The sequence below is a fragment of the Beta vulgaris genome, chromosome 5 (genome assembly GCF_026745355.1).
Source record: "Beta vulgaris subsp. vulgaris cultivar EL10 chromosome 5, EL10.2, whole genome shotgun sequence".
NCBI lineage: Eukaryota > Viridiplantae > Streptophyta > Magnoliopsida > Caryophyllales > Amaranthaceae > Beta > Beta vulgaris.
The window spans coordinates 67813150-67836230 of NC_079206.1; the positions used below are offsets into that span (position 1 = coordinate 67813150).

The 23081-nt window shown below is 36.7% G+C and overlaps 4 protein-coding genes across 12 annotated transcripts; 2 read left to right on the forward strand and 2 right to left on the reverse strand.

Annotated features, from left to right (window-relative positions):
* Nucleotides 1–963: 963 nt before the first annotated feature.
* On the forward strand, nt 964–3172 carry LOC104894838 (probable pectinesterase/pectinesterase inhibitor). Its single transcript, XM_010681180.3, has one exon. The coding sequence runs from the start codon at nt 1076–1078 to the stop codon at nt 2993–2995; it is 1920 nt and encodes a 639-aa protein (XP_010679482.1). The 5' UTR covers nt 964–1075; the 3' UTR covers nt 2996–3172.
* A 593-nt stretch (nt 3173–3765) lies between these two features.
* LOC104894841 (hypothetical protein) lies at nt 3766–14383 on the reverse strand. Of its 8 annotated transcripts, none has more exons than XM_048637632.2 (7): nt 14051–14383; nt 12291–12338; nt 11451–11547; nt 6501–10516; nt 5729–6390; nt 4231–4746; nt 3766–4103 (listed from the first exon to the last, which is right to left on the reverse strand). In XM_048637632.2, exons 4-7 carry the CDS (start codon nt 6775–6777, stop codon nt 3975–3977), a joined length of 1584 nt encoding a protein of 527 aa, XP_048493589.1. In that variant the 5' UTR covers nt 6778–10516; nt 11451–11547; nt 12291–12338; nt 14051–14383; the 3' UTR covers nt 3766–3974. The 8 variants fall into 8 exon arrangements, with proteins under 8 accessions (XP_048493589.1, XP_048493591.1, XP_048493587.1 ...); XM_048637634.2 differs by lacking the exon at nt 11451–11547 and adding an exon at nt 12420–12485; XM_048637630.2 differs by adding an exon at nt 12420–12485 and having other exon boundaries at nt 6501–11547.
* Nucleotides 14384–15418: 1035 nt separating this feature from the next.
* Nucleotides 15419–18307, forward strand: LOC104894842 (probable polygalacturonase). Of its 2 annotated transcripts, none has more exons than XM_010681186.4 (6): nt 15419–15650; nt 15836–16165; nt 16635–16755; nt 16883–17057; nt 17229–17299; nt 17455–18307. In XM_010681186.4, exons 1-6 carry the CDS (start codon nt 15615–15617, stop codon nt 18102–18104), a joined length of 1383 nt encoding a protein of 460 aa, XP_010679488.1. In that variant the 5' UTR covers nt 15419–15614; the 3' UTR covers nt 18105–18307. The 2 variants fall into 2 exon arrangements, with proteins under 2 accessions (XP_010679488.1, XP_010679489.1); XM_010681187.4 differs by having other exon boundaries at nt 15420–15650; nt 15839–16165.
* A 116-nt stretch (nt 18308–18423) lies between these two features.
* Nucleotides 18424–21811, reverse strand: LOC104894843 (protein S-acyltransferase 18). Its single transcript, XM_010681188.4, has 8 exons — nt 21441–21811; nt 21228–21341; nt 20699–21124; nt 20528–20599; nt 20317–20445; nt 20161–20241; nt 19139–19297; nt 18424–19047 (listed from the first exon to the last, which is right to left on the reverse strand). Exons 1-8 carry the CDS (start codon nt 21486–21488, stop codon nt 18556–18558), a joined length of 1521 nt encoding a protein of 506 aa, XP_010679490.1. The 5' UTR covers nt 21489–21811; the 3' UTR covers nt 18424–18555.
* Nucleotides 21812–23081: the final 1270 nt, after the last annotated feature.

A 23081-nucleotide genomic window follows, 5' to 3' on the forward strand; every position in this document is an offset into this window, starting at 1 on the left:
TGTAACGTCCCAACTACTAATTCACTATTTAATATAATCTAATTAGCAGCGGAATACCTATCTAGTCGCGGCATTATTGTCGCACCTTCTGTTAGGAAGGTGCAAGGCTACAATCATATAACATATTTAAATATTAAGAGATATAATATAAGATGTTGGAAAACCTATTTAGTCGAGGCATTACAGAGGATTACCACCTTATTAAATCATCTAGTAATAGTGCTACTAACTTGTAAGGTTAACTTAATTAGAATACAACTAACGACAACATAACGTCCGTTAGAAAAGAGGTAGATGGTGCACAATTTTGAAAACTCAAGAGTATATGGTGAATATCTGAAATATTGAGGGTATATGGTGGAGTTTGTGATTTGTCGGGGGTATTTGGTGAAAAAATCGTATAAGGAAAAGTTATTGTTGTAAATATTGTGGGATATAAATCGGATTATTTTATAATATAATCTAGTAATTTTAATATCATTTAATTATAGGCTTATAGCAACATTAGAAAAGTAAATATTTACCGAAACAAATTAAAATTTGAGATTGGATAAAAAAGCAAAATAATGTTCCTTTTTATTTTTGGTAAATAACTTCATATGATTGTAGTTGTCGCACTATGAGCACAAGACAACATGAGACATCCAAACTACATGCCAAGAATGTGGAATCCATAGATATATGGAACCATATATTTAGCAACAAAAACGGAGAACCATATATATTTAATAGTTTGAGGATTATCAGGGGATATGAGGAAGAGACAAGTTATTCTAATTTTAACATGCTCCTTTAAAGTTTATATAAAAAAAATAAGCTCATCCTACACAATTAATTACCGCATATTGTATGTTTAAAAGGAGTGAATATATTAAAACAGAGAGAGACGGAGGTTGGAGATAGAACTCTCTCTTCTTCGTCTCTCTGATGTACGTTGTATAATGCATTAATTAAACAAAAATATTAAACTCATTCCCCTCGTTGAATATTTATATAATTCCTTCAATCATTAATAATTAGTAAAAAAAAAAAGAAAAAAAGGAAAAAAAAATTGATAAGAGGGGGGAAGGAGAAAATGGGAAGCAAAGTAATAGTATCAATAATATCCATCATCTTGGTGGTTGGGGTTGTAATAGGAGTAGTAGCGGTGGTAAACAAAGGATGGGGAAAAGGTGGTCATGATAATGGTAAGGATGATGAGAACTTGTCAGCCTCGATGAAGACCGTGAATGCTCTTTGTGCTCCATCTACATTTAAAGATTCATGCATTAAGAGCTTAGGTTCTGTGGCTCAGAACCAGGGCGCCACCCCTCAAGACTACGTCAAAGCTGGCATTAGAATGGCTTTGGAAGAGATAATAAAGGCCAACAACCTCACTGACACCCTTGTCCCCAAAGTTAATGCATCAAAAAATGTTGAGAGGACTAACATGGCTATCCAAACTTGTAAGGACCTCTTCAATTTGGCTGTAGATCGTCTTGATGGTTCCATTAATCAAGTTCAAGATCCTAAAATGTATAAGGATAAAGACCTTGTTTGGAATGTCCGTTTATGGCTCACTGATGTTGTCACCTTTGCCACTAGTTGTGTTGATGAATTTGATGAGGCTGAGGCTCCTGAGCTTCAAAGAACTATGCAGGATGGTGTTATCAATGCCACTGAGCTTACTGTCAGCATGCTTGATATCATTACCACCTTTAATGAAGCTCTTGGTGACTTGGGTCTTTCTCTTAATGCTACCAAATTGGTTGACCTTTCAGCTGTGGCTAATGTTACATCAAACGTCGTTGTTAATAGTCGTCGCCTCCTTGGCATATCCATTGATGGCAATGGCTACCCTACATGGCTGTCTGCTATGGACCGCAGACTCTTAGGTGCCAAAAAAGTTGGAAAGAAGAAAATGTACAAGAAAAAGAAGGGGTTTGGTAAGGGGAAAAAGAAAGGCAAGAAGGGAAAGAAGGGAAAGAAGGGAAAAAAGGGAAAGAAGGTTGTAGCTGCTGGAGGTGCCATAGCTGCAATAACAGCTCCTGCAGTTGTACCTGGTATGAGGCCTAATGCCATAGTTGCACAGGATAGTAGTGGCCAGTTCAGGACCATCACCGATGCTCTTAGGGCCCATCCAGGAAAGAACATACAAGGACGATATGTCATATATGTTAAGGCTGGTATTTATAGGGAGGATGTCCTAGTAGGAAAGGAACACCCTAATGTTTTCATTTATGGAGACGGCCCTACAAGAACAGTGGTAACAGGTGATAAGAGTTTTTCTAGGGGGTTTCAAACATCTAAGACAGCTCCCTTTAATGTGGAGGGTTTGGGGTTCTTTGCCAAGGACATGGGATTTCAAAACACTGCAGGTCCCAAGGGGCATCAAGCCGTGGCTTTAAGGGTCAATGCTCTTCAAGCTGTATTCCAAAATTGTTGGTTTGATGGCTTCCAAGACACCTTATATGTCCAAGGTGGGTCCCAGTTCTTCCGTGATTGCCAAATTGCTGGAACTGTGGATTTCATCTTTGGCAATAGTGCTACCTTGATCCAAAACTCAAGGATTCTTGCAAAGAAATGTGATCCTAACCAAATGAATTTAGTCACAGCTCAAGGTGGAGTAGCTGCTAATGAGCCCACTGGGATTGTAATCCAAGGTTGTGAGGTCCTTCCTGATAGAGAACTTTTTCCACTTCGTTTCCAGCTCAAAACCTACTTGGGTCGTCCATGGAAGACATATGCCAAGACTATATTCATGGAGACTCTGATGGGGGACTTGATCCAACCTGCTGGGTACGAACCATGGGCTGGAAATGCAAACATCAACACTGCATTTTATGGTGAGTATGCCAATCGTGGACCAGGTGCCAACACAGCTATGCGGGTCAAGTGGAAGAATGTTAGGGTCTTAGGTAAGCCTGAGGCCCAGCGCTACTCTGCTGGTATTTTCCTAGCCGGTGCTCCTTGGGTTAAAGCTGTTGGTGTTCCTCTCAGTCTTGATCTTGCATAATGTGTTTGTATGAGAAATCAATTCTCTAGCTACATTTACTTGATCACTTTCTTTCAAGATTCATTATTTTGAGAGGAATCTCCAAGCCTGATTCTTCTTACCTTATCTTAGTATGTAACCCACTCTTATTGATTTTCTGGTTTACTATACGTTGCTAATGAATGAACTGATATGGAAGTTTCCCAACTTACACTTTTAATGTAGGACAAGCACTCTACACATTGCTAATGATGAATTGATATGGAAGTTTCCCAACTTACACTTCTAATGTGGGACAAACACTCTGGCTAAATGATATTTACTTGTTTGTGGCACTTAAAAATCGCAAATTTCAATTTTTGAAGAGCAAAAATCACTTCTCTTTTACATTTAAAGATTCGTTTACAAATGATCATAACAAAATCATGTGCCAAATCCCTATCGTTTTTTGCTTGTGGCTTGCACTCAAAGGCGGATCTAGAATTTTACTATTGTTTTTTCGGGAGGGGGAGCGAGGCGGGGGGGGGGGGGGGAGAGGAGGGCTTGGCCATAAATAAAATTTAGTGGGGGCAAAATGATATTAATAAGTTTTTTTAATAGGCAAACTATCTATTATACAAAAAAAAAAAAAAAAAAAATCAAAAAAAATTCAAGTTTTACAATTATTTTTTTATTTTCTCAAGTTCAAATGAGATCAATTTATGACCCTAAAAATGAGTTTAAGGGGATTCGAACACAAGCAACAAACTTCAGAGAATCAGAACGCAACCATTGCTCTGCGTCATTCTAGGTGATTTTAAGATGTAATTTTTTTATTATATAAACTAGCTCAATGCAAAAACACAAGCTGGATTTTTCTGGATGGGCCGGTACCACCCAAGACCCTTATTGGGTCCGCCTTTGCTTGCACTTAACTTATCCATGTAAACGACTAAACATACAATAATTTCTTTTCTGCATATCGTGCGGCTATTTGGAAAACAGTTTTTGTAGCTCTTGTCTATGATGTGATGATGACATTGAAGTCACTGACTGTCCATTCTGCTACCTCCTCTTTGTCACTGACAAAAATTTCAGTCCCCATATCAATTGAAGTCCATATTCTCTTTGCAGGAGTAGTACCAGGATCCTGAGATGCATAATGTGTGGCAATATATTAGTGATCGCGAGAGAAACGAAGCGAATATTATTGTATACTCCTAGTTAGATTTATTAACTTAATACTGTAACATATTACTAGGAGAAAGAATGACAACCTGATAAAAATAGAGCCTACTTGAAAGGCCACCAACATCCAACTCCCAAGTAGTAGGATCACCAACCCAACCTTGGCCAGGTTTGGTAGGATATCCATACTCACTCCAAATAGGATGAGGCAACAACTGAAGTATCTCTTGTGCCTGAGGATTGCTGTATGGGTCACATGCGTCAGACGGTTGCTCTGGATGCTCTGCATTTCCGGGACGACAGTAGTAATGGTAGGCACTATATGGGAAGTGGGTGGTGTCATTCCTGTGAATCTTGGTGTTATTCGGTGTAATGTGATAGGGTGGACAAGACTTAAGGCTAGTAGAGCTACACCACGCTGGGGTTTCAGGGTTAATGATCATCTCACTGTATCTTGTAACATCAGTGAGTACATCCCCATCACATGGATTTCCGTTGTTTTTCCAGCAGCTTCCGATATCAATCAAGTAAAACTGACTCTTAGGTCCTCCACCTTGCTTTATATCCAAATGCATTCTCACTTTGAAGTTTGGGGACACAGGAAGCTGCAGGTAAGACCCAAAAAAACTATATCACTCCTAGGCTAGATAGTAGCCTAGTACTATAATTGTTGTTGTGGTACTCAATTCGGTTACTTGCAAGTTGCAACTAAATGAAATTAAACATGGTCATATACTGAAATAAGCAGACAAAGGATTTCTGGCTGGCATACATTCACATTGTACGCTATTAATTTTTATGCTGTGGCGGGAATTGAGTAATAATAAACTTTACAAAATTAACCCACATTGACTTGAATATAGAATTGGTGTATCTAATTTGATTAAAAAGTAGAATAAACTAATTGACCATAGCAACATGAAACTGAAATAGATGATTGATCACCCCAATTTGATATGAACGAAACTCATCCAAATGATGCATTTACCACCTCTAAATTTATTACTAGTCAAATAATTGATGCTTCGTCCAAATCAAATTGATGCTTATTATTATATTTTATTTAATTGAGCATAAATTTTACCGCTAATAATTCTATATGAAAGTTACGTGGACAAAACAGAGATCAGTCCGCTACTATATATGTTGAAGTACCAACTACCAATAGAGGTGAATAAAGTAATAAACAAAATCTCCAGAGAACGTCACGACAAAACCCCAAACTAGGACAGATCATAATCTGGGGGTTTTAGCAAACAACTTTATTTGGTGGAGACTGGAGACTGGAGAAAGGAGAATCACATGGATCTTGCAAACTTAGTCAAATAATTGATGCTTTTCAACAACTTTGTAACACCCGTAGGGCCGAATCTAGTTGAAATATTTTAAACTTTATCACCACATTTCTTATTCTTTCTTGAATATGTTTCCTTATCGTGAATGGAAAATGCAAATATAACTGGTAAAGAACACTCCATTCATTTGGAAGCAGTTTAAACACTATTTTTGTTTATTACCTTAAGTCCCTTACCCATACTAATTACTATACTAAAAAGAGAAGAGATGAGGTTGAAATAGGGAACTTACAGTTTTCAACATTCCTCGTGTATTATAATGATAACCTCCAGAGAAGCCTTGAGTAGCATCTGCCCTAAGATACAGCATCAGCCATGGATACTTTTCGGATGTTTTAAGCTTATGTTTGAAATCCCAGCTCCCCTGTCTAAGTTGCTTCTTCCAAGTGACTTCATAATAGGAGACATTGTCGATACCACGGCTAATATCAGAGTCTAATTCATAGGTACCTCGAAAACCACCCGTCATGGTGGCTACATCAGAGTCATGATCACGAGATAAAGAGGTGGGTTGATGGTAAAATGCAGGCTGATTCATGCACCCAGCTCCAAAGCAAGGGAACCTGCCAGGAGGCGTATAAAAAGGCCCAACTTTTTTCCCATTCTGAGGGCACAGACCAGAACTGGTATCAAAATTACCATTCTTGAGCATAACCATCCAGAATTGCCATGGTTTTTCTACGTCCTCCTCCGCTTCAACCTGGCACAGGCTTCCCAGATAAAGCTCCTTTTGGGCGGCATAAAGATCTGGGTTTGACAGAGCTTCCATTCCCAAGCCTGGGAAGGGCTTTCCCACTCCAAGCTTGTTTTGTCCTTCCGTCACTTTGTGCTGTATTTCAACAGAAGACGCCCCTCTTGATCCTGATCTATCTCCTTCTGCGCTTTCTGCTTTACCTGCATATGCATTGTGTACTGCCAATTGTCATGGAATGAAATTACTCTTACTAACGACAGTTGACAGATACTACGTACCGGTACTAAGATGTTAAAAGATTCAAACCTACTTGTATAGTAGTATTTCTCAGGAAATGGAAAATGTTTCATGATGTTGGTGGAAGATGTAGTAGGGATGAGATCAAAGCAGTCAGCGGCTCGGGGGCTACCCATAGCAGGAGCTTCATGCCCAACTTCATTGCAGAAATTCCAGGCCTCAAATGCAACTCTTAAAGCGTCTCTCTTCATCCCTGGATCCCCCACCGCTGATTTTTCATTTCCATTGGCACAGAAAACTAACAAAGTGACCGCTGCCACCATTACTAGCACTCTCCACTCCTCTTTCATTTCTATATTTAATTTACAACTACTCACAACAAACTAAGCACCAATAGTATTAACGCTGTAACTTATACTCCTCCTACATATTAAGGAACATGAGCAACAACTACTACTGGTAGCTGAATTAAAGCAAGTTACCACCTCCCTGGCTTTCCCTGTTCTGTTCACATGTAGTCATGTTGATGTAGGAAAGAGAATATATACGTTCCTTGGCGGGTAGAGTTTAAATGTTATGGTTTACCAAGGAGAGGGGGGGGGGGGTGTTAGGAGGGACCAATTTATGAGCATTTTTATTGCTTCACTCAGTTTACTTTTCCATTTATCACATTTGCTTTTTCATGGTATCCAAAGCTATTCTTTAATTATCAATATCTAATCTATATAGTATATATCTAAAATCCAAAGTAAAAACATGTCATATTGGCACATGTACTCCTCTCCCCTGCACAATCAAATCTAAAACCCAAAGCAAAAATATATCATATTGCCACGTGTATTCCCCCTCTCCCCTACACAATCAAATGAGACGTGTTACAAAATAAAAATTTGTTTTTAAGACTGAAAACCATAACCTCCCATTTGAGATACAAATACACTAACCAAATACTTTACAATCTCATGTTAAAGACATAATAATATTTCTATTTTTAAAACAATTAAATACATATATATACATTTATACTCACTAATCTAATGCTAATAATAGCATGTCCCACTCCTACCTTTGAGTACTCTCATTTTTTTTTTTTTAAAATATACATTCAAATTTTTAAAACTTCATAATTAACACTACTACACCAATTAATACATAAACTATATTCTTATACATTAACCTAAATTTCAAAAATAAGATAGATATAGAGAGAGGTATTAGAATTACAAAACACCTGACAACTACACCTTCCCCATGGCCCATACCCAGGCCCACACACCCAAAAAAAGGAAAAAAAAATTACAAGCTTAGCTGGAAGCATGGAACTGATGACTTGAGATTTGTATACAGTATACTGTCATCCTTTATTGAAGTACATTCCATCATCCCTTTTTTTTACTTTTTGGAGAAAACAAGCATATTCATATATTCAGCCGAGCAACCACTATCATTCTATCGTATACTACATGTTTGTTAAAAATTTGCCTCATTTTCTGTTTTGATTTGTTATTACATGTACAATATAAAACTACTTTCTTCGCCTCCCATTAGTTTGCCTTCATTTGTTTGCCCTATTGTCATTTGTAACTTGGTTACTTTTCAATTTTTGGTTAGGTGGAATTAATATATCACAAAATAATTTCTACTTCCTCCGTTTTTTATAATAAGTGCAACATAGAAAAAGTGGGGAATACCAAAGAATGTAGAGAGAGAAAGTTGGGTCCACAATAAAATAAAGTAACTCAAGTGATGAAATACAAAAATTATGGTCCCCTCTTGCTTTTTGGTGGCATATTTGTAATAATATTAAGCTTTTTTTTACCATTTTGAGCTTGGTTATACTTATTGTGACTATTCCAAATAAGAAAAGTGTTGCACTTATTAATAAAGGGAGGTAGTATTAGATAAGCTAAGGAGAGCTATAATGTCCTTCTGTAAAATTATTTTTCTGCCCTTCACTTATCAAAATATATTATTTTAAAATATTCATTTTCTTGTTGATCTACAATTATGTGTAATAAGAACTAGTTAAGATTGTCTAACGTATAGTAAGATGTATGTATGCATAAAACTTTTCCCCTTAAAAATATGCTTAAAAAGAGAGATTTTTCGATTGAAAACTAATATAACTACAACAATTCCAAAGCACTACAAAGTAAGAACTTGCAAAATTTATTTCTACCTAAACTTCCAATTGCATTTCCAATTTCAAAGAACATTCATACCAAGAAAAATAAGAGGATAGTCTCATCTATTTATTTTTTTAGCTTTTATATATGATTGTCGTATGCGTCGATTAGGATAATCTATTTTTTTTATTTAAAGGTTTATTATAGTCGTTTTTGTCAGTTAAGGTATTCCATCTCATCATTTTATTTTAATGTAGATATATGTCATGATTATTAGATATATTATTTAAAAATATGTTCGTAATTCAAATATATTAAAGAAATAGGCTTATACGATCCAATTAGTCAGTATTGTTAAGCAATAAATTACACATATGTTAAAGAAATTAGCATATATCATCCAATAATATCAACCTATAATACATTATGAAACATGTTTATTTATCACATTGAAAAAAAGTTGCTAATGATCATATTAAACTACAATAATATTAGCGCATCTAACGCTTTTAAATGTTAGTATTGATGTTAATATGTCGTCGCACGTGTGCATATGAGGCTAGTAGCTACTATTGGATGATTAGCTCTTATCACTCTTCCCAACTGGAACACACATTGAATTTTCTCAAACTCCTCGCTTCAAGCAATCTGAAGCACCTTATAGTAGGCCCAAAAGATTAACAGGTTCACTAGATTTTGGTTGGCGGATTGTGTCGAGGCCATTGCATATCTCAAAGACCCAACCATGAAGGCAGAAAATATATAAGAATTATAGTTTGCTAGTTTATGAGAGTAGCCTCTATGCTGCCCTCCTTGAATGTAAAGTCCCTAGGAGAGATGTATTGTCGACAGAGCCCATGACTTACCCGAATGGATTCCTAGGCACACTTCTCCTTTTTCCTCCATTTTCCGTCGCCAAAAAAAAGGAAAAAAGAAACTGGTACGCTCCTAGACTCCTACAGGCTCTTCAAGTCTAGGTCCCCCTCGGATTAAGTGGATGATGATTGGTGAATGGTAATATTGTGAGACGTAACCAGCTGTGCTTCTCCAACGACCATACTACTTTCAAATCCAGAAATGCTAGCCGCGCTCTTTTGACAGGCTCTCCTCTCACGTATCTCATTGGAAATTCACCTAAAACCCATTGTAATGCAAAAACAATGATTCTAAAACCTGCAAATATTAGCATTGTGATGCAAAAACGATTTGCAAACCAAATATACTTCATTTTTCTTTGTTTACTTTCTTAGGCTGCATTTTGGAGGAAAGATACCAATGCAGCTCATCTTTCAGAATCGGTACATGAAAACTAATGCCACATATCCAACCTAATACACCAGTCCTCCTTTCACTGATCCATATATAGTCATTTACTTTGGACAATTACCCTAACAGGATCAATCATTTGGCTTCTCTTTATTCAAAAGTATCCATCCTCATCAACACCCAGCTTGCTGAAGTTAGGAACTACCATGCTGATATATAACAAAATAAGGTTGAAGGCAAGAAAAAGTAACTACGAGTTTTTTTTTCTTTTCTTTACAAAGCTCCACAATGATGCTGATATATAACAACTAAGGCTACTTAACCACAAACTTAACAACTACTAACATTGAAAGGTAAAATTGACGGTGACTGTCAAATGAATATCTCATGTTATATGGTCACCAAATGCTACAATTCCTATCATAAGTATCTATAACAATCTTATAATAAGCATAAGACAGAACTCCATTAAACCTGTTCCAAGACTTCCAACAGCTTTTCCTCAAAAAAAAAAAAAGCCTTCCAACAGCTTGCAATGGAGCATATTTCCCCGTTAAGAGACTATAGCGGATAGCCTTTAGACAAACAAAAAAATTGCCCAAACTTGTTTCAGTTCATAGCGCACCACATAATGTCATAATAGTTTTGCATCCCTCTTTCCCAAGTCTGCGTCTGAGAATTGGTGGTCACGAACACGCTAAAACAGATTCAATTACAATGCAACCTTATAGCCAACATTCATTAGCCTTCCGATAGAAAAGCTAGCAATAACATTTGCTTTTAGATATTTCACGGACTCATAAAATTTTAGAATAAGACATCCCGTTTTTTAAACAAAGAAGCAACATATTCCTTTTTGGATATTTCAAAGAGGTTGCAACATTTCTATATTCAGTATTTTTTAATGAAATGGACAAAAAAGCCCTATTTAGCTCACCAACTTAAAACATCAATCACCCTCACCTACCTATAACTCTAAAAAATTTCATGACCCTCTCTCACCTACCTCCATTTTATAGACCTAAACCATTCAAAACTATTTCTCATCTATGTGCCACTTGGCTCATCCAAAACTATTTCTCATCTATGTGAACCAAGTTAGACAAAGAAGCAAAACATGCTTTCCCCCATACTAATCTCTGAATTACCTTGGCCATAATGAAAGGTAGCCACCCAAGCTTATGGTTTGCATTGATTTTTTGTATCATGTTGTTTGTATGATCCCCAAAGATGCCCTTTTTCAGCAGCCTATACATAGTGCATTGGGTAACCTCCAAAGCTATTGCAAAAGACCTTATGATAGTCCTTTGTTTTTGTGGTGTCTCATTATACTCTGTACTGTTCCTTCCACAAGCTCCATTTTTTCTGTTTCACATCAGACCCATTTTGTGCTTGTTCACTGTGGTCCTACAAATGTTAAAGTCGGCAGCAACTTTGGTGGTTGTGCCATTGGGAAGCTCGTAAATAGTGGCTAATGATAAAGAGAGTGTTTACTAAATGTGTCCTGCAGTCATTACTGACTATTAAGCTCTGGGTTCTGTTTTCTCAATGTATCTTCATGTTAGCATCAATATTCTCATTATCAAAACCATAATCTCAGTTTGATTCATTTGTTCATTCAAGATTCATACCTCTTCACCTTGGTCATCTTCATCAACTGATTGCTGCATTTTTTTAAGCATCAGCGGCTCATCCATGGAGATATCGCCTTCTGTGTCAGCAGCAACTCTGTTGCTCCAAATACCAAAAAACATTTCTTCAAGTTGAACTGACACATTAATAGCCATGTGGCCATCATGAGGGTCCATGATTCAGCCTAAATTTATTTTATTTTATTTTATTTTTGGATGATCAATTGTGTGCTGCAGTGTTTGAGCAGCGTTATTTTCGTGACTTCACATGTAAAATCAGTGGCAATACTGTTAGAATTGCGATCCAAATCCAAGAGCTTAAAGTTGGAAGCGATAGAATTGGATCGTTAAAATCGCGATCCTAAACCAATTCTATCGATCCTACAAAAACTCGCTAAATAGCCTATGTATTGTGTGGGAAAGCGGCCATGTCCATAAAAGTTCCTATCTTTAGTTCAAAGCCGCGGAAAACCAAAACCCTCTCTATCACTAATATTATAGTGGTGGGATGACCCGTGACTTGTGAAAAGTTACCCACCTTTTGGGGGGATTTTGTTTTCAAAAACTTCAAATTGGAGGAAAAGTTGCGCAACATTTTGGCAGATTTTGTTTCCGAAATTTTCAAATTGGAAGGAAACTTTAAAATTCAGCCTCCTCATGATGTAGTACCAGGGTATTTAAGTATAGTGGTGGCTACATTTCACTTTTGGGAATTGTTATTTTATTCATAAACACATCAGTAGCTTTGTCACTTCGCACTCTCATGCTATCTTGATTTTTGTGTCGAAATCAAATGTTGCATCCTTTAAAACAGGAAGCATATAACATGAGAAAGTGTACCTTTGAAGTGACATCAAGATCAAGTAGCTTTGAAGCAAATAGAGATGACTGCAGAACAAAAGCACAAGAAAATTAATTCAAAGCAAGAGACTAGAAAAGCCAGAAAATCATAAACTTATGAGATTTTACATGAATAAGGCAAATGCTCTGATATTGTACATAAAGATCAAGTAGCTTTGAAGCAGACAGAGATCACTGCAGAATAAAAGCGCAACACGATTGATTCAAAGTAAGAGATTAGAAAAGTCAGACCATCATAAAACACAACTCAACCCACAAGGGAAGATAACGCTTTGATAGTATGATTGCACAAGAATAAACACAAAAACATGGGTCAATTACAGATCAAGATATCAGCAGTTCTGTTTGTCACTGTACATATTTTAGTGCCACTGGTGGAACTTCACAAATAGAGTTAAGAACATTTTCTTTCAACATTCTCCAAATCTCAGCACAGATGGTCATTCTTTCTCAGTGCATGAGATTTGCAGCAAAATGAACAATAGGTAATGAATCAATCCCTTTACCCATTTTTATAAAGAAGATACTGGGAAGCATGTTTAAATGTTAATGTATATACTAGAAAATAACTTTTCTGCCTTTTGTCGCACTACCGTACTACCTTTTTGTTTTTGCAGGAAACAAAAACTGCTGTAGAAAATGTATAAAGTATCTTTAGGTCAACTAATCCCACTCATGTGTATGGTGTAGATGCAGAAGGCACAAAGGGCGGACTAGTGGTTTTTTCCTGGGAACCTTTTCTATTTGATCTAGTTTGTCAAACTAAAAACTATGTACTCTGTAAAATAGAAGCAAGTAATGGGAAGCAGTGGCATCTGTTGTTCTTGTATGGCGAATCTCAACATTAATACCGGCACCTCGTATGCGATGAGCTAAGTCATCTACTTTCTCACTACAATAATTTTTTAAACTATCGGGGACATCTATCAGGTTGACAACTATGAGGATAAATTAGGTGGTACACCTTTAATCTGAGGATGGGATGAAATAATAGAATGGAAACAATGCCTAAACTTACAAGATATTCCCTTTCATGGGCCGAGATGTACATGGACAAACAACAGAGAAGATAATGAACTTGTGATGGAAAGACTAAATCGAGCCTACGCCACTCCAAACTGGTTGGATGAATTCCCAAACACCACCATTCTATGCACATTTAGATCTAATTAGCTATGCCTTTATACTTCAGTTCCGGTCAGCTCAGGATTTCCAAAAGAAGACTCGTGTAAATCAGTTTTTATTCTAAACTAGCACTAGCACTAGCTCAAACTCTTGAAACACGCATTTGAAATGATGCTCTTTGTATTGCCCATTGCATTAGGACTAATAAGCCAACCTGCTAAGCATTTCATCAACATTAGCCAGTAACTGCATTATGCCCTCAGTCCCAGCTAATTCCAGTGCAAAGAGTCTATCGCGTAGAATAACAGCTTGAGTCATCTACTGAGAAAGATATTCCCTGAACTGAGTGCTCATAGCAGAGGACTCATCAATTAACATCCTATACTAGATTTGAGGAGCACAATCCTAAACCCTAAACCCTAAACACTGACCCTTAGTAGCCAGAGACCTAGCTATCACCTCCTACTCTAATTCACCAGCACACATTCTAGTATTGATAGTAATAGGACTGGCCCTAGCGCAGTCTTTAGCCTCCAGTGAAGGAATTTGTCCTTCGATCAAGTTTAGCAATTACTAGTAAAGTAGTAATAGTATAGGATAATTATGGAGATTACCCTGCTGGCTGCTGCTGGACCTGTTTTGCTCCTTCCAACCGATTCTGTCCTCTGAAAAAGCTGCTGGCGCTTTTGTGTCAGTCTCTGCGTGCCTCCGATTTCCTTCTCTTCTTCTTCTTCTTCTTCTTCTTCTTCATAAGGGATAGTCTGATATGGCATTTTAGAGTGCGTCTGCTTCTGCAATTGCAATTGTCGCAGTGTCGCAGAATCAATCGGAAGATTAAGCGCAGTTGCCTTCTCCATTTGCTCATCTTCGCACCTTTTCATTTTTTTTTTTGGATTAACTGCCAAGAACTATCTTTTACTGCTAAGGGTTGGGATGGGAATTCAAACTGTAGACGAGTTAGTGTTGTGTGTACTTAGTCCATAATAAGGAAAAATTATAAAATAGTATTTTTTGTAGTACTGATTTTGTGAACTACTATCATAATTATTTTATTTTGTCAATTAAGTGTTTTAATTTTTCCCCTAAAAAAAAGTGTTTTAATTTTTTATTTTCAATATATTTACTTCATTTTCCGGCCAAAATGATCAATAATCCGATATTGACTTCAATTCTCCCTCCAAATTTTGCGCGTGTATTGCACATAAAGTCTTTTAACTCCTCTCTCCCACTCGCCCAAAATACTTCCATTTACATCCATCCCTTCCCCGAAAAATAGGACCCTTGACCATTCTCATCAAAATTCTCCCTACCAACCCTAAATTTTACCTTGTGAAAGATAATTCAACGGTTGGAAATTGGATTTCAATTTAAGTCTTTTTCAATTTCAGAGGTATATTATATTAATTCCTTTTAGTTTTATTTTCGAAAAATCAGAGCTAATTTTTTATTTGTTATAATCTTATACAAGAATGTCTTAATCAAAGTCTGGATCTTCCTTAGCAAAACGTACTAGGAAATGTGGATGTGGAGTCCCAGTTGCTGAAAAAATATCATGGACTATTGATAATCTAGTGAGGAAATTTATAGCATGCAAATGTTATGATAAGGAGAGTGGGCACAAGGGTTGTGAGCTTTTTATTGGGTGGACCAAGGTTCAACTAAATGGTAGAAGGAAGAAAGAGACAGAAAGGAGAGAGAGTATTTATTGAAACTAAATTGAGGTTGGTGAGAAAGTAAAGAGGGAAGATGGAAGATAGATGAAAGAGTGGAAAAAGAGTGGGAGCACGCTCCATCAAAAGCAAGAAAAAGCGTAAAATTTGGAGGGAGAATTGAAGTCAACATCGAATTGTTGACCATTTTGGTCGGAAAATGAAATAAATATACTGAAAATAAAATATTAAAGGATTTAAAGGTACTAGTTGACAAAATAAAAAATAAAGGTATAGTTGACAAAATCTGTTTCCTATGGACTAAATACGCACAACACAACACCAACTCGTCCAGAGTTGTAAGATTTGTTTTGACGGTTCGCAGATTTCAAAATCCTCCTTGTCTATCGTGGGTTATCTATATTGAGTGTTGAGAAACTCACAGATTGTAATCACTTGGTCCAACTCTCCTCCTCTATTGTATCTTTTCTCCTGAGACCTGAATTGTTGAGAACTTAAAATTCACCTAATGAAGCAGAAGACAAGCTTCCAGAAGAATGTTACTGTAAGTCATACAACTCATAACTCAGTTGTCTCCATGTCCATCTCCCTCTTATAAATCATTAATATTTACAGTAGTATACTAGTATGTAGTATCTAGTAAGGGTGTGAATTAACTCATTAAGCAAAGCAGCTGATGATATTAACTGGAGTATGATGGAAACAAAAACTTAACTATGAGCAAAATAGCAGGTAAATATTATGATTGGGTTGATTGCAATGTGTGGTATGCTGGGCACGGCTAAGAGTGGAAGCTGTTCACACGCAAAAGCTCGTCAACGCCCTCATCCTCGCCTACACAGAGTCTCCATTATTGAATTTGGGGCTGTTGGTGACGGCGTCACCCTGAATACCAATGCCTTTCGGAATGCCATCGACCATATTGCTGCTGTTAACAAGGGTATGGGTGGTGGAGCCTTGCTCTACATCCCAGCTGGCCTGTGGTTGACGGGAAGCTTCACCCTTATCAGTCATCTAACGTTATGGTTTCATAGAGATGCTATCTTACTAGGATCAACGGTATAACGTTCAACTACCTCCAAATCTTATCTCTTTAATTATAACACTTTTCTCTTCTACTAATACTTATCATCAACTTAAATAACTTTCACTAATAAAAAGCTTAAGTGTTACTATCAACTAATTGTTACATCCAAGTCTCCTATGTTATCCTTGATAATACTAGTAGAAACTAATAACTTATGGCATGTTAGAAGATGTAATGATTTTAATAGTAAAGCCAAAGGATATTTCTTTAATTTACCTCTAATCTAATCGAATGTGGCCTATATTATCTATGGATAATGGATGGAGCCTAGGCTTGGAGGAGTAGTTTGGCTAACTAGTGAGGTACAAATTACAATAGTAGTAGCCTAGTAGGGGACTACTAGTCTACTACTAGTATCACTGCTCAAAGCAACTTATCTGTTCCAACCCAGATCTTCCTGTGGGCTGCCACACCTTATGAATATAATGATTTGTGTATCAGAACTCAGGTGATTGGCCTGTCGTAGATCCTTTACCATCATATGGGCGAGGCCGAGAATTGCCTGGTAGACGACATCAGAGTCTTATTTATGGACACAACTTGACGGATGTCATTATTACTGGTAGGTGAAGCAATATGTATTTCCTGGAAGAAAGAAATACTACAATTTTGTGCTTTGTTTTGCTTCTGTCAATTTTTCTTCTTTTAAACATCAGCAAGATAAACTCATCTCTGACTAATGTGTACAGGTGAGAATGGAACAATTGAGGGTCAGGGAAACATTTGGTGGGGCTGGTTTCACAACAAGAGCCTCAACTACACTCGGCCTCACTTGATAGAATTTATCAACTCAACTGAATTAGTCATCTCAAATTTGACATTTCTAAACTCACCCTTTTGGAACATACACCCTGTATATTGCAGGTATGTTTTGTGATCTATGCATCATAATTGGCAATTGTCATTGCCATTGCCTTTTGGGGTACTGACATTTCTCATCGAAGACAAAAGTGAACATTTGTTTCTTTTTTTGAAGGGAAAAAGTGAACATTTGTTTTGATTCTATTTAATACTTTTTCACTATTCACGCCACAGCAAGGTGATTGTCCAAAATCTTACCATTCGCGCACCTTATGATTCCCCCAATACAGATGGAATTGATCCAGGTGAGAATTTTCATTTTTTGTTGGACTAAAGGCCTGCTTTATAAGTCAATTTAATTATATACTAGGTATTTGAAAATTGAATATGCTTATCTTATAGTACAGTGATCATTTGATGCTACCTCAGCTGTTCAATTGTGAGAATGTTGTCTGTCCAGATTCTTCGAATGATGTTTGCATTGAAGATTGTTACATTAGCACAGGCGATGATTTAGTTGCAGTCAAAAGTGGGTGGGATGAGTACGGCATTTCCTTTGCTCGTCCAAGCACAAATATCAGCATCTACAGGCTGCGAGGAGAAACTCAAAGCTCAGGGATAACAATTGGAAGTGAAATGTCTGGAGGAGTGTCAGATATCTATGTAGAAGACCTCTTTGTTTTCAATACCAAAACAGCTATTACAATAAGAACGTCTCCAGGACGGGGAGGTTATGTTAAAAATGTTTGCATATCAAATATGTCAATAAGGAATATAACTACAGCTATATGGTTTAATAGTCAGTATGGTGAACATCCAGATAACCAATACAACCCAAAAGCCTTACCTTTGATAGAAAAAATTACAATTAAAAATGTTGTGGGAGACAATATCAGAGTGGCAGGCCTGCTGGAGGGTATACAAAGGGCTGATTTCCTTGACATCTGCTTGTATAATGTTACCCTAAATGCTAACTCAGCACCTCCATGGCACTGTTCACATGTGCAAGGATATTCCGACTTGGTTTTTCCACCATTGTGTGAGCCACTGAGGGAGATCATACTTCCAGAGCATTTCTCAGATTGCTACCACTTCACACCTAACTACTGAGGAGTGAGGAGATGGACTGATTCAAGCAGAGGGCAAAACTCTTCTCATGTTTAACAATGTAACAACAAAAGGCTTTTCTTCAAGCACTTGTATTTAGGTTTTTCCTTCTTTTTCCCTTTATCTTTGGTTGGATAACTGTTATTGATTGATCTTGAATCATGCAATTGGGTTTGGAAGACATTTTAAGAGCTTCTATGATGCAATTGCTTGATCTGCCAATGAATATACTCTTACCTTCTGCTTTGAAAAAATAATAGTTCATTGACTCCCATAAATTTTCTCCTCTTTATAAGCTAAGAAAGCAATGAGCTAGCAGATATGAATAAGTTGGGACCAAACTATGGATCCACTGTATAAATTGCATTTGATTAACAAATCATCAGTTCTATAAAGTTATGAAAGAGTTCTCAGAGACTGAGAATACAAGTATCACTGCCAGTACTATATCTGCCTATCTGGGGGAAGTCTCTGCCCCGTCTTTTAAAATAGGACATAGAACCTGCTTCGATGTATAACCCTCCAACTCCCTCGACACTTCGGTTAATTTCAAGTCAAAATCACTTTTGTATTTCTGATTTGGCAGTGCACCTGCATTGGATAGAGTAGCTGGAGAGCCAGAAAATCGTCTTCTTGGACTTGAGAATCTCACTGGTGAACCTGGATGCCTTTCTTTTGACTTGAGAGGTGCCATTCTCATTCCAGTGCTGTCCAGGTCTCTTTCTGGCTTCCCCAGTGGCCCTTTTTTCATCTCAAAAGGAAGCGGATTAAGTAATTCAGGTTCAACCATTTGCTTCTCCTTGGCCTTTTCTGCAGCTTTCAAGGCTTTTTCTTTACTCATCTGTATCAGCTTCCATGGATCAATGCTGGCATGGAAGTGTGAGTTCTGGTTCATGATGGAGGTGCCAAGTTCAGGGTCAATTTTCACAGAAAATCGTCCAGGGCTCTGAATATATTGCAGTAGGTAATTAGTAAGTCAAGAATAGCAGACAAGTATTCAATATTTTTAACATAAAGGCAGGCTGCAAAGGCTCTACCAGATTTGTTCGCATAAACTGAGACATGACAATTGGTCTTTTGGGTGAAGCAGGTTCACTGCTATCATCTGACGAGAAATCTGAATCATTTAAAGGCTCCAATCCACTAAACTGATTTTCCTCTCTCATAGCCAATATGTAATCATATGTTCTCATTCCCTGCAGCAAATATAATTGATAGATATTCAGACTTCAAGCAGGCTATGTTTGACATCATCTCTACCTGCAACAGGCATCTTGGTATGCTTGAACAAGTGGTCCAATTCAACGCTAAGCAAGAAATGTATAACAAAGTACACCAGAAATCAAGGTAAATTGCATGCACATAATTTAGCTAGAACAACGCATCAACCATGCTTCTTTTGGAATGATAAAAGATGCAAGGTTGCAGAATTCGTACAGATTACAATTTAGTAAGATTTGACGCCCGTAGTTTCGACTACGCTCCTATAATCCCAACTATTGGTTAACTCGGAATGGTCCCAACAATCCCAAATCAGCCCCGCATGATTCATGACTTGCTAACAAGTCGAAATAAAGGAGCTGGTGATGGCCAAATTTTAATAGGTTATAAGTCATGGAGGACTACTTTGGATAAAGCCTTTGGGACCAATCTAAGATAGAAGGTAATTTGGATGTTTAAAGAAGAGGGGGCATTGTTTAGACAATTGGTATCAATTCTGGGAGAAGGTATCAGCATTTATAGGTGTCCAAGAAGTTTTTTTTGTGTTAGAATTGCAAATTGATAAATCTTAACTGAGTTGCAGAAATAGTTTCAGATTTATGAAGACAACACTACATGGTACATGAGCTGCAGTGGTATAAAGAATGTGCTAGCAAAAAAGGGGTGACATCACATACACAAGCAAGATCTTACCTATGAAGACACAAGCACTAGTAGCAGCTTAAACTTTTTTTCTTTTCAGGGTATAAACACTAATGAATTCTCGAGAACTCAAGAGTCAAGACTCAGTTAGTCGAGCTAACAAGTATCACTCATAAAAAGTAGCCATCATGAGTACCTTGCGAATGAGGACTACATGAAAGAAAAAGAGTTGGCCAAGTGCTGCTGAACCATAGGCTGTCATCAAAACCAACACAGCCTACAAGATGACAATGTTAGGAAATAGTATACGATAAAATGTTAGGAATATGGAGAGAAGTGATAGGATTGTTACAGATATAGCAGCAAGAATTCCCCTAGGAAAGTTGGTGTGAAGTTCCCTTGCTAATTCCTGATCCAGATTTTTCTTATCAGCGAAGCAGCGCACAAATATGGCAATAGCTGTTCCTCCTTGAATGGAAAGCTGCAATGATTTCCTTGAGTTGTTGATGTGAAGTAATTATTGAAGGGAATAACAGTGAGGTACAAGGGATGAAGAAATGTACCATCAAGAGGACTAATATCATAAGAAGGATAAAAGTAGTGTAATTCTTTTTCCCCACACAATTGTTGAGCCACTGCAATGGAGTAGAAGATAGAGATGGGAGTTAAAAAAAAAAAAAAAAAAAAAGATTGAATAGAGTGATTGATGGGGTTTGAGATGGGGTTTTTGTTACCCGGCAATGATGATCGAAGCCTTCAACGCAGCGATTACAAGTCCTGCAGTGTTTGCTATGTTTTGTAACATGGAAGTTGCACAAGGAGCAAAAGGAGAAATCTTGATGTTTATGACTAGGATGAAGGTGAGGTGAAACAGAATCATCATCGTCTTTGGTTACAAGAGGTAAAGGTAGCAAGGGGGGGTGAGAAATGGGAGTATGAGTATCTAGCAGGTACTTCCTCCTAATACAAGTGTTGAGGATTTTACGCTCCAACCTCCTAACCATGTGTCTGAATATGAAACCATAATTTAAAACTTTATTAGTCTTACTCTTCTTGAGCTTCCTTCTTCCCTTTTGAGTATTATTATTATTATTATGTCTATTTTTGGCGGACGGATCAGTTGCTGTGCATCTAATAAATACAAGCATAACTGAGAGTGCCTGAGAAATGAAAAGATTTGAAGATTACTACTAGTCTACTACTGTATACTGTATACTTTACTAGAGAGAATAGAAACTAATAATAATAAGTTGAAGTTTTTACCAGCGAGGAAAAGATTGTTATGACTACAATTTGAGCGATACGGTTGCCAAGAAACGGCCCCAGAAAGCAATAGAAAGAAGCCAACAGGAAAGTGTAGACTGCCATTCCCACCATCTGTCAGAAGATTCATCAAATTCAAGTTTAAGTTTTCAAACCAAAATTAATTAGCTTCCTTAAATTAAAAAAAAAAAAAAAAAGAAATATAATAATTACCTGTAAAGGGTGAAGAGGACGCTGCCAACCATGGCGCCTGGCGTTCATTCGTACGCCTTTGCTGGCTTACAATAGCTAAAGAGTAGAATTACAGTAACCAATTCAGATAGGAGATAGCCAGACTTTGGTATTCAAAGAGCTTTGGTGTTGCTCATAATTCATTCATTCATTCGTCTTCATTGTTGTCTGCTCCAAACAAAACCAAATATATCACCCCAACGGTCTTTTTCTCCAGCTCCGTGTTTTTTTTGAATTTTGAAAGCTAAGAAGCATCTTAGTATCTTACAACTTACAAGCCCAGCAACAAACACCGGGCCCCCAGGCCCCAACCAATACTCTGGGACTGGAACAAAATACTCTTCGTTACTCATTAAACTTGTACGCCAAAGATTGGACACTATTTAGTGGGGAAATAAAATATTAACTCAAGGGTCTTTATTGAAAAACCTAATAAAACATACCAATATAAAATTATTCATTCATATATTTTTTTGCAATGATTAATATAAATATACTAAGAATTTTATGTAAATAAAAAGAAATTGTACTAAGAATTTTTGCCCTTCAAAATTTACAATTCATAACTTTGTGGACTAATTAGAGGGATCATATATGAGGTCCTGCATATTTGTTGTTGGTCACTATAAACTCCTGAAAGTTAGTGAAATTTCATTCTTCAAAGGTATTAATTAATTGGAGGTATGGATATTGGGAATAAGATGTTTGATGTTTGATGTTTGGATAGAGAATCGAATATTGGGAATATGATATTTGAAAGAAAATTGGAGGTTTGGATATTGGGGATAAGATAAGCTAAAGAACCAGTTACATCATATTTGGCTTTAGATAATACATCAACATAGATCATGGCATTATGCATCCGTAAGCACAATAATGAGTAGATATTTCAGTAGAATTCGTGATCGCTTAAAGATGTTTGGATAGAGAGTCTCAAGTATGATATGCAGAAATTATTTTGCAGGTATATATAATTCTTTAACATAATAGAATGAAAGACATAGTCTTAACTCAAGTAGTTAATAATAGGATCAAAACTTTTTCATTTTTATTATAGTAGTATTCTAATACTTTATTTACTATTCAAAATTTATTTTACGATGTAGCTTATTAAATGTGACACTTTATGCGCTTAAAATTTCATTTTTACGTCAATAGTTTGATTAAAGGTGAATATCTTATTTCATGATTATCTTTTAATTGGCAATATTAATATCTTAATTACAAAAAACTTTTTCTAAAAAAAATATAATTACATCAAATAATCAATATCCAGTTTTTGTGATACGATTGTGCCACGACAATTAGGACTTGTGCACTTTCTCACAACGGGGACCTCATTTCATTATTTAATGAAATATCTAATTTTTAAAATTTGATAAGGAATTAAAAGTTCAAATTAATTTGAAAACTACAAAATCGCAGAAAATTGAACAAAGGGAAGTTATGGGTCAATGGTTGTTTCCCCATGTATTGATACCTACGTCCAAAAAAAATTTAAAAATAAAAGAAAAGAGAGAGTCAAATGTCAAGATAATAAATTTTCAAAATCAAAAAGTTTACTTGTTAGAATTTGAACTAAAATTACAACACCTTAACCATTACTCTATATTTAGGAAACTA

Bases quoted from the DNA above. Each gene is read 5' to 3' on its own strand.
- LOC104894841 (XM_048637633.2), bottom strand. From the start codon at position 6,777: ATGAAAGAGGAGTGGAGAGTGCTAGTAATGGTGGCAGCGGTCACTTTG. The intron at 4,747-5,728 runs GTAAGTTCCCTA...TCTTACCTGCAG, and splicing joins CACGAGGAATGTTGAAAACT to CTTCCTGTGTCCCCAAACTT. The intron at 4,104-4,230 runs GTTGTCATTCTT...TATGCATCTCAG, and splicing joins GTAGGCTCTATTTTTATCAG to GATCCTGGTACTACTCCTGC.
- LOC104894842 (XM_010681186.4), top strand. From the start codon at position 15,615: ATGAAGCAGAAGACAAGCTTCCAGAAGAATGTTACT. The intron at 15,651-15,835 runs GTAAGTCATACA...TGAGCAAAATAG, and splicing joins GCTTCCAGAAGAATGTTACT to CAGGTAAATATTATGATTGG. The intron at 16,166-16,634 runs GTATAACGTTCA...TTTGTGTATCAG, and splicing joins CTATCTTACTAGGATCAACG to AACTCAGGTGATTGGCCTGT.
- LOC104894838 (XM_010681180.3), top strand. From the start codon at position 1,076: ATGGGAAGCAAAGTAATAGTATCAATAATATCCATCATCTTGGTGGTT.
- LOC104894843 (XM_010681188.4), bottom strand. From the start codon at position 21,488: ATGAACGCCAGGCGCCATGGTTGGCAGCGTCCTCTTCACCCTTTACAG. The intron at 20,600-20,698 runs GTAACAAAAACC...ACTCCATTGCAG, and splicing joins GCTTCGATCATCATTGCCGG to TGGCTCAACAATTGTGTGGG. The intron at 19,298-20,160 runs GTACTCATGATG...TATTTGCTGCAG, and splicing joins ATGTAGTCCTCATTCGCAAG to GGAATGAGAACATATGATTA.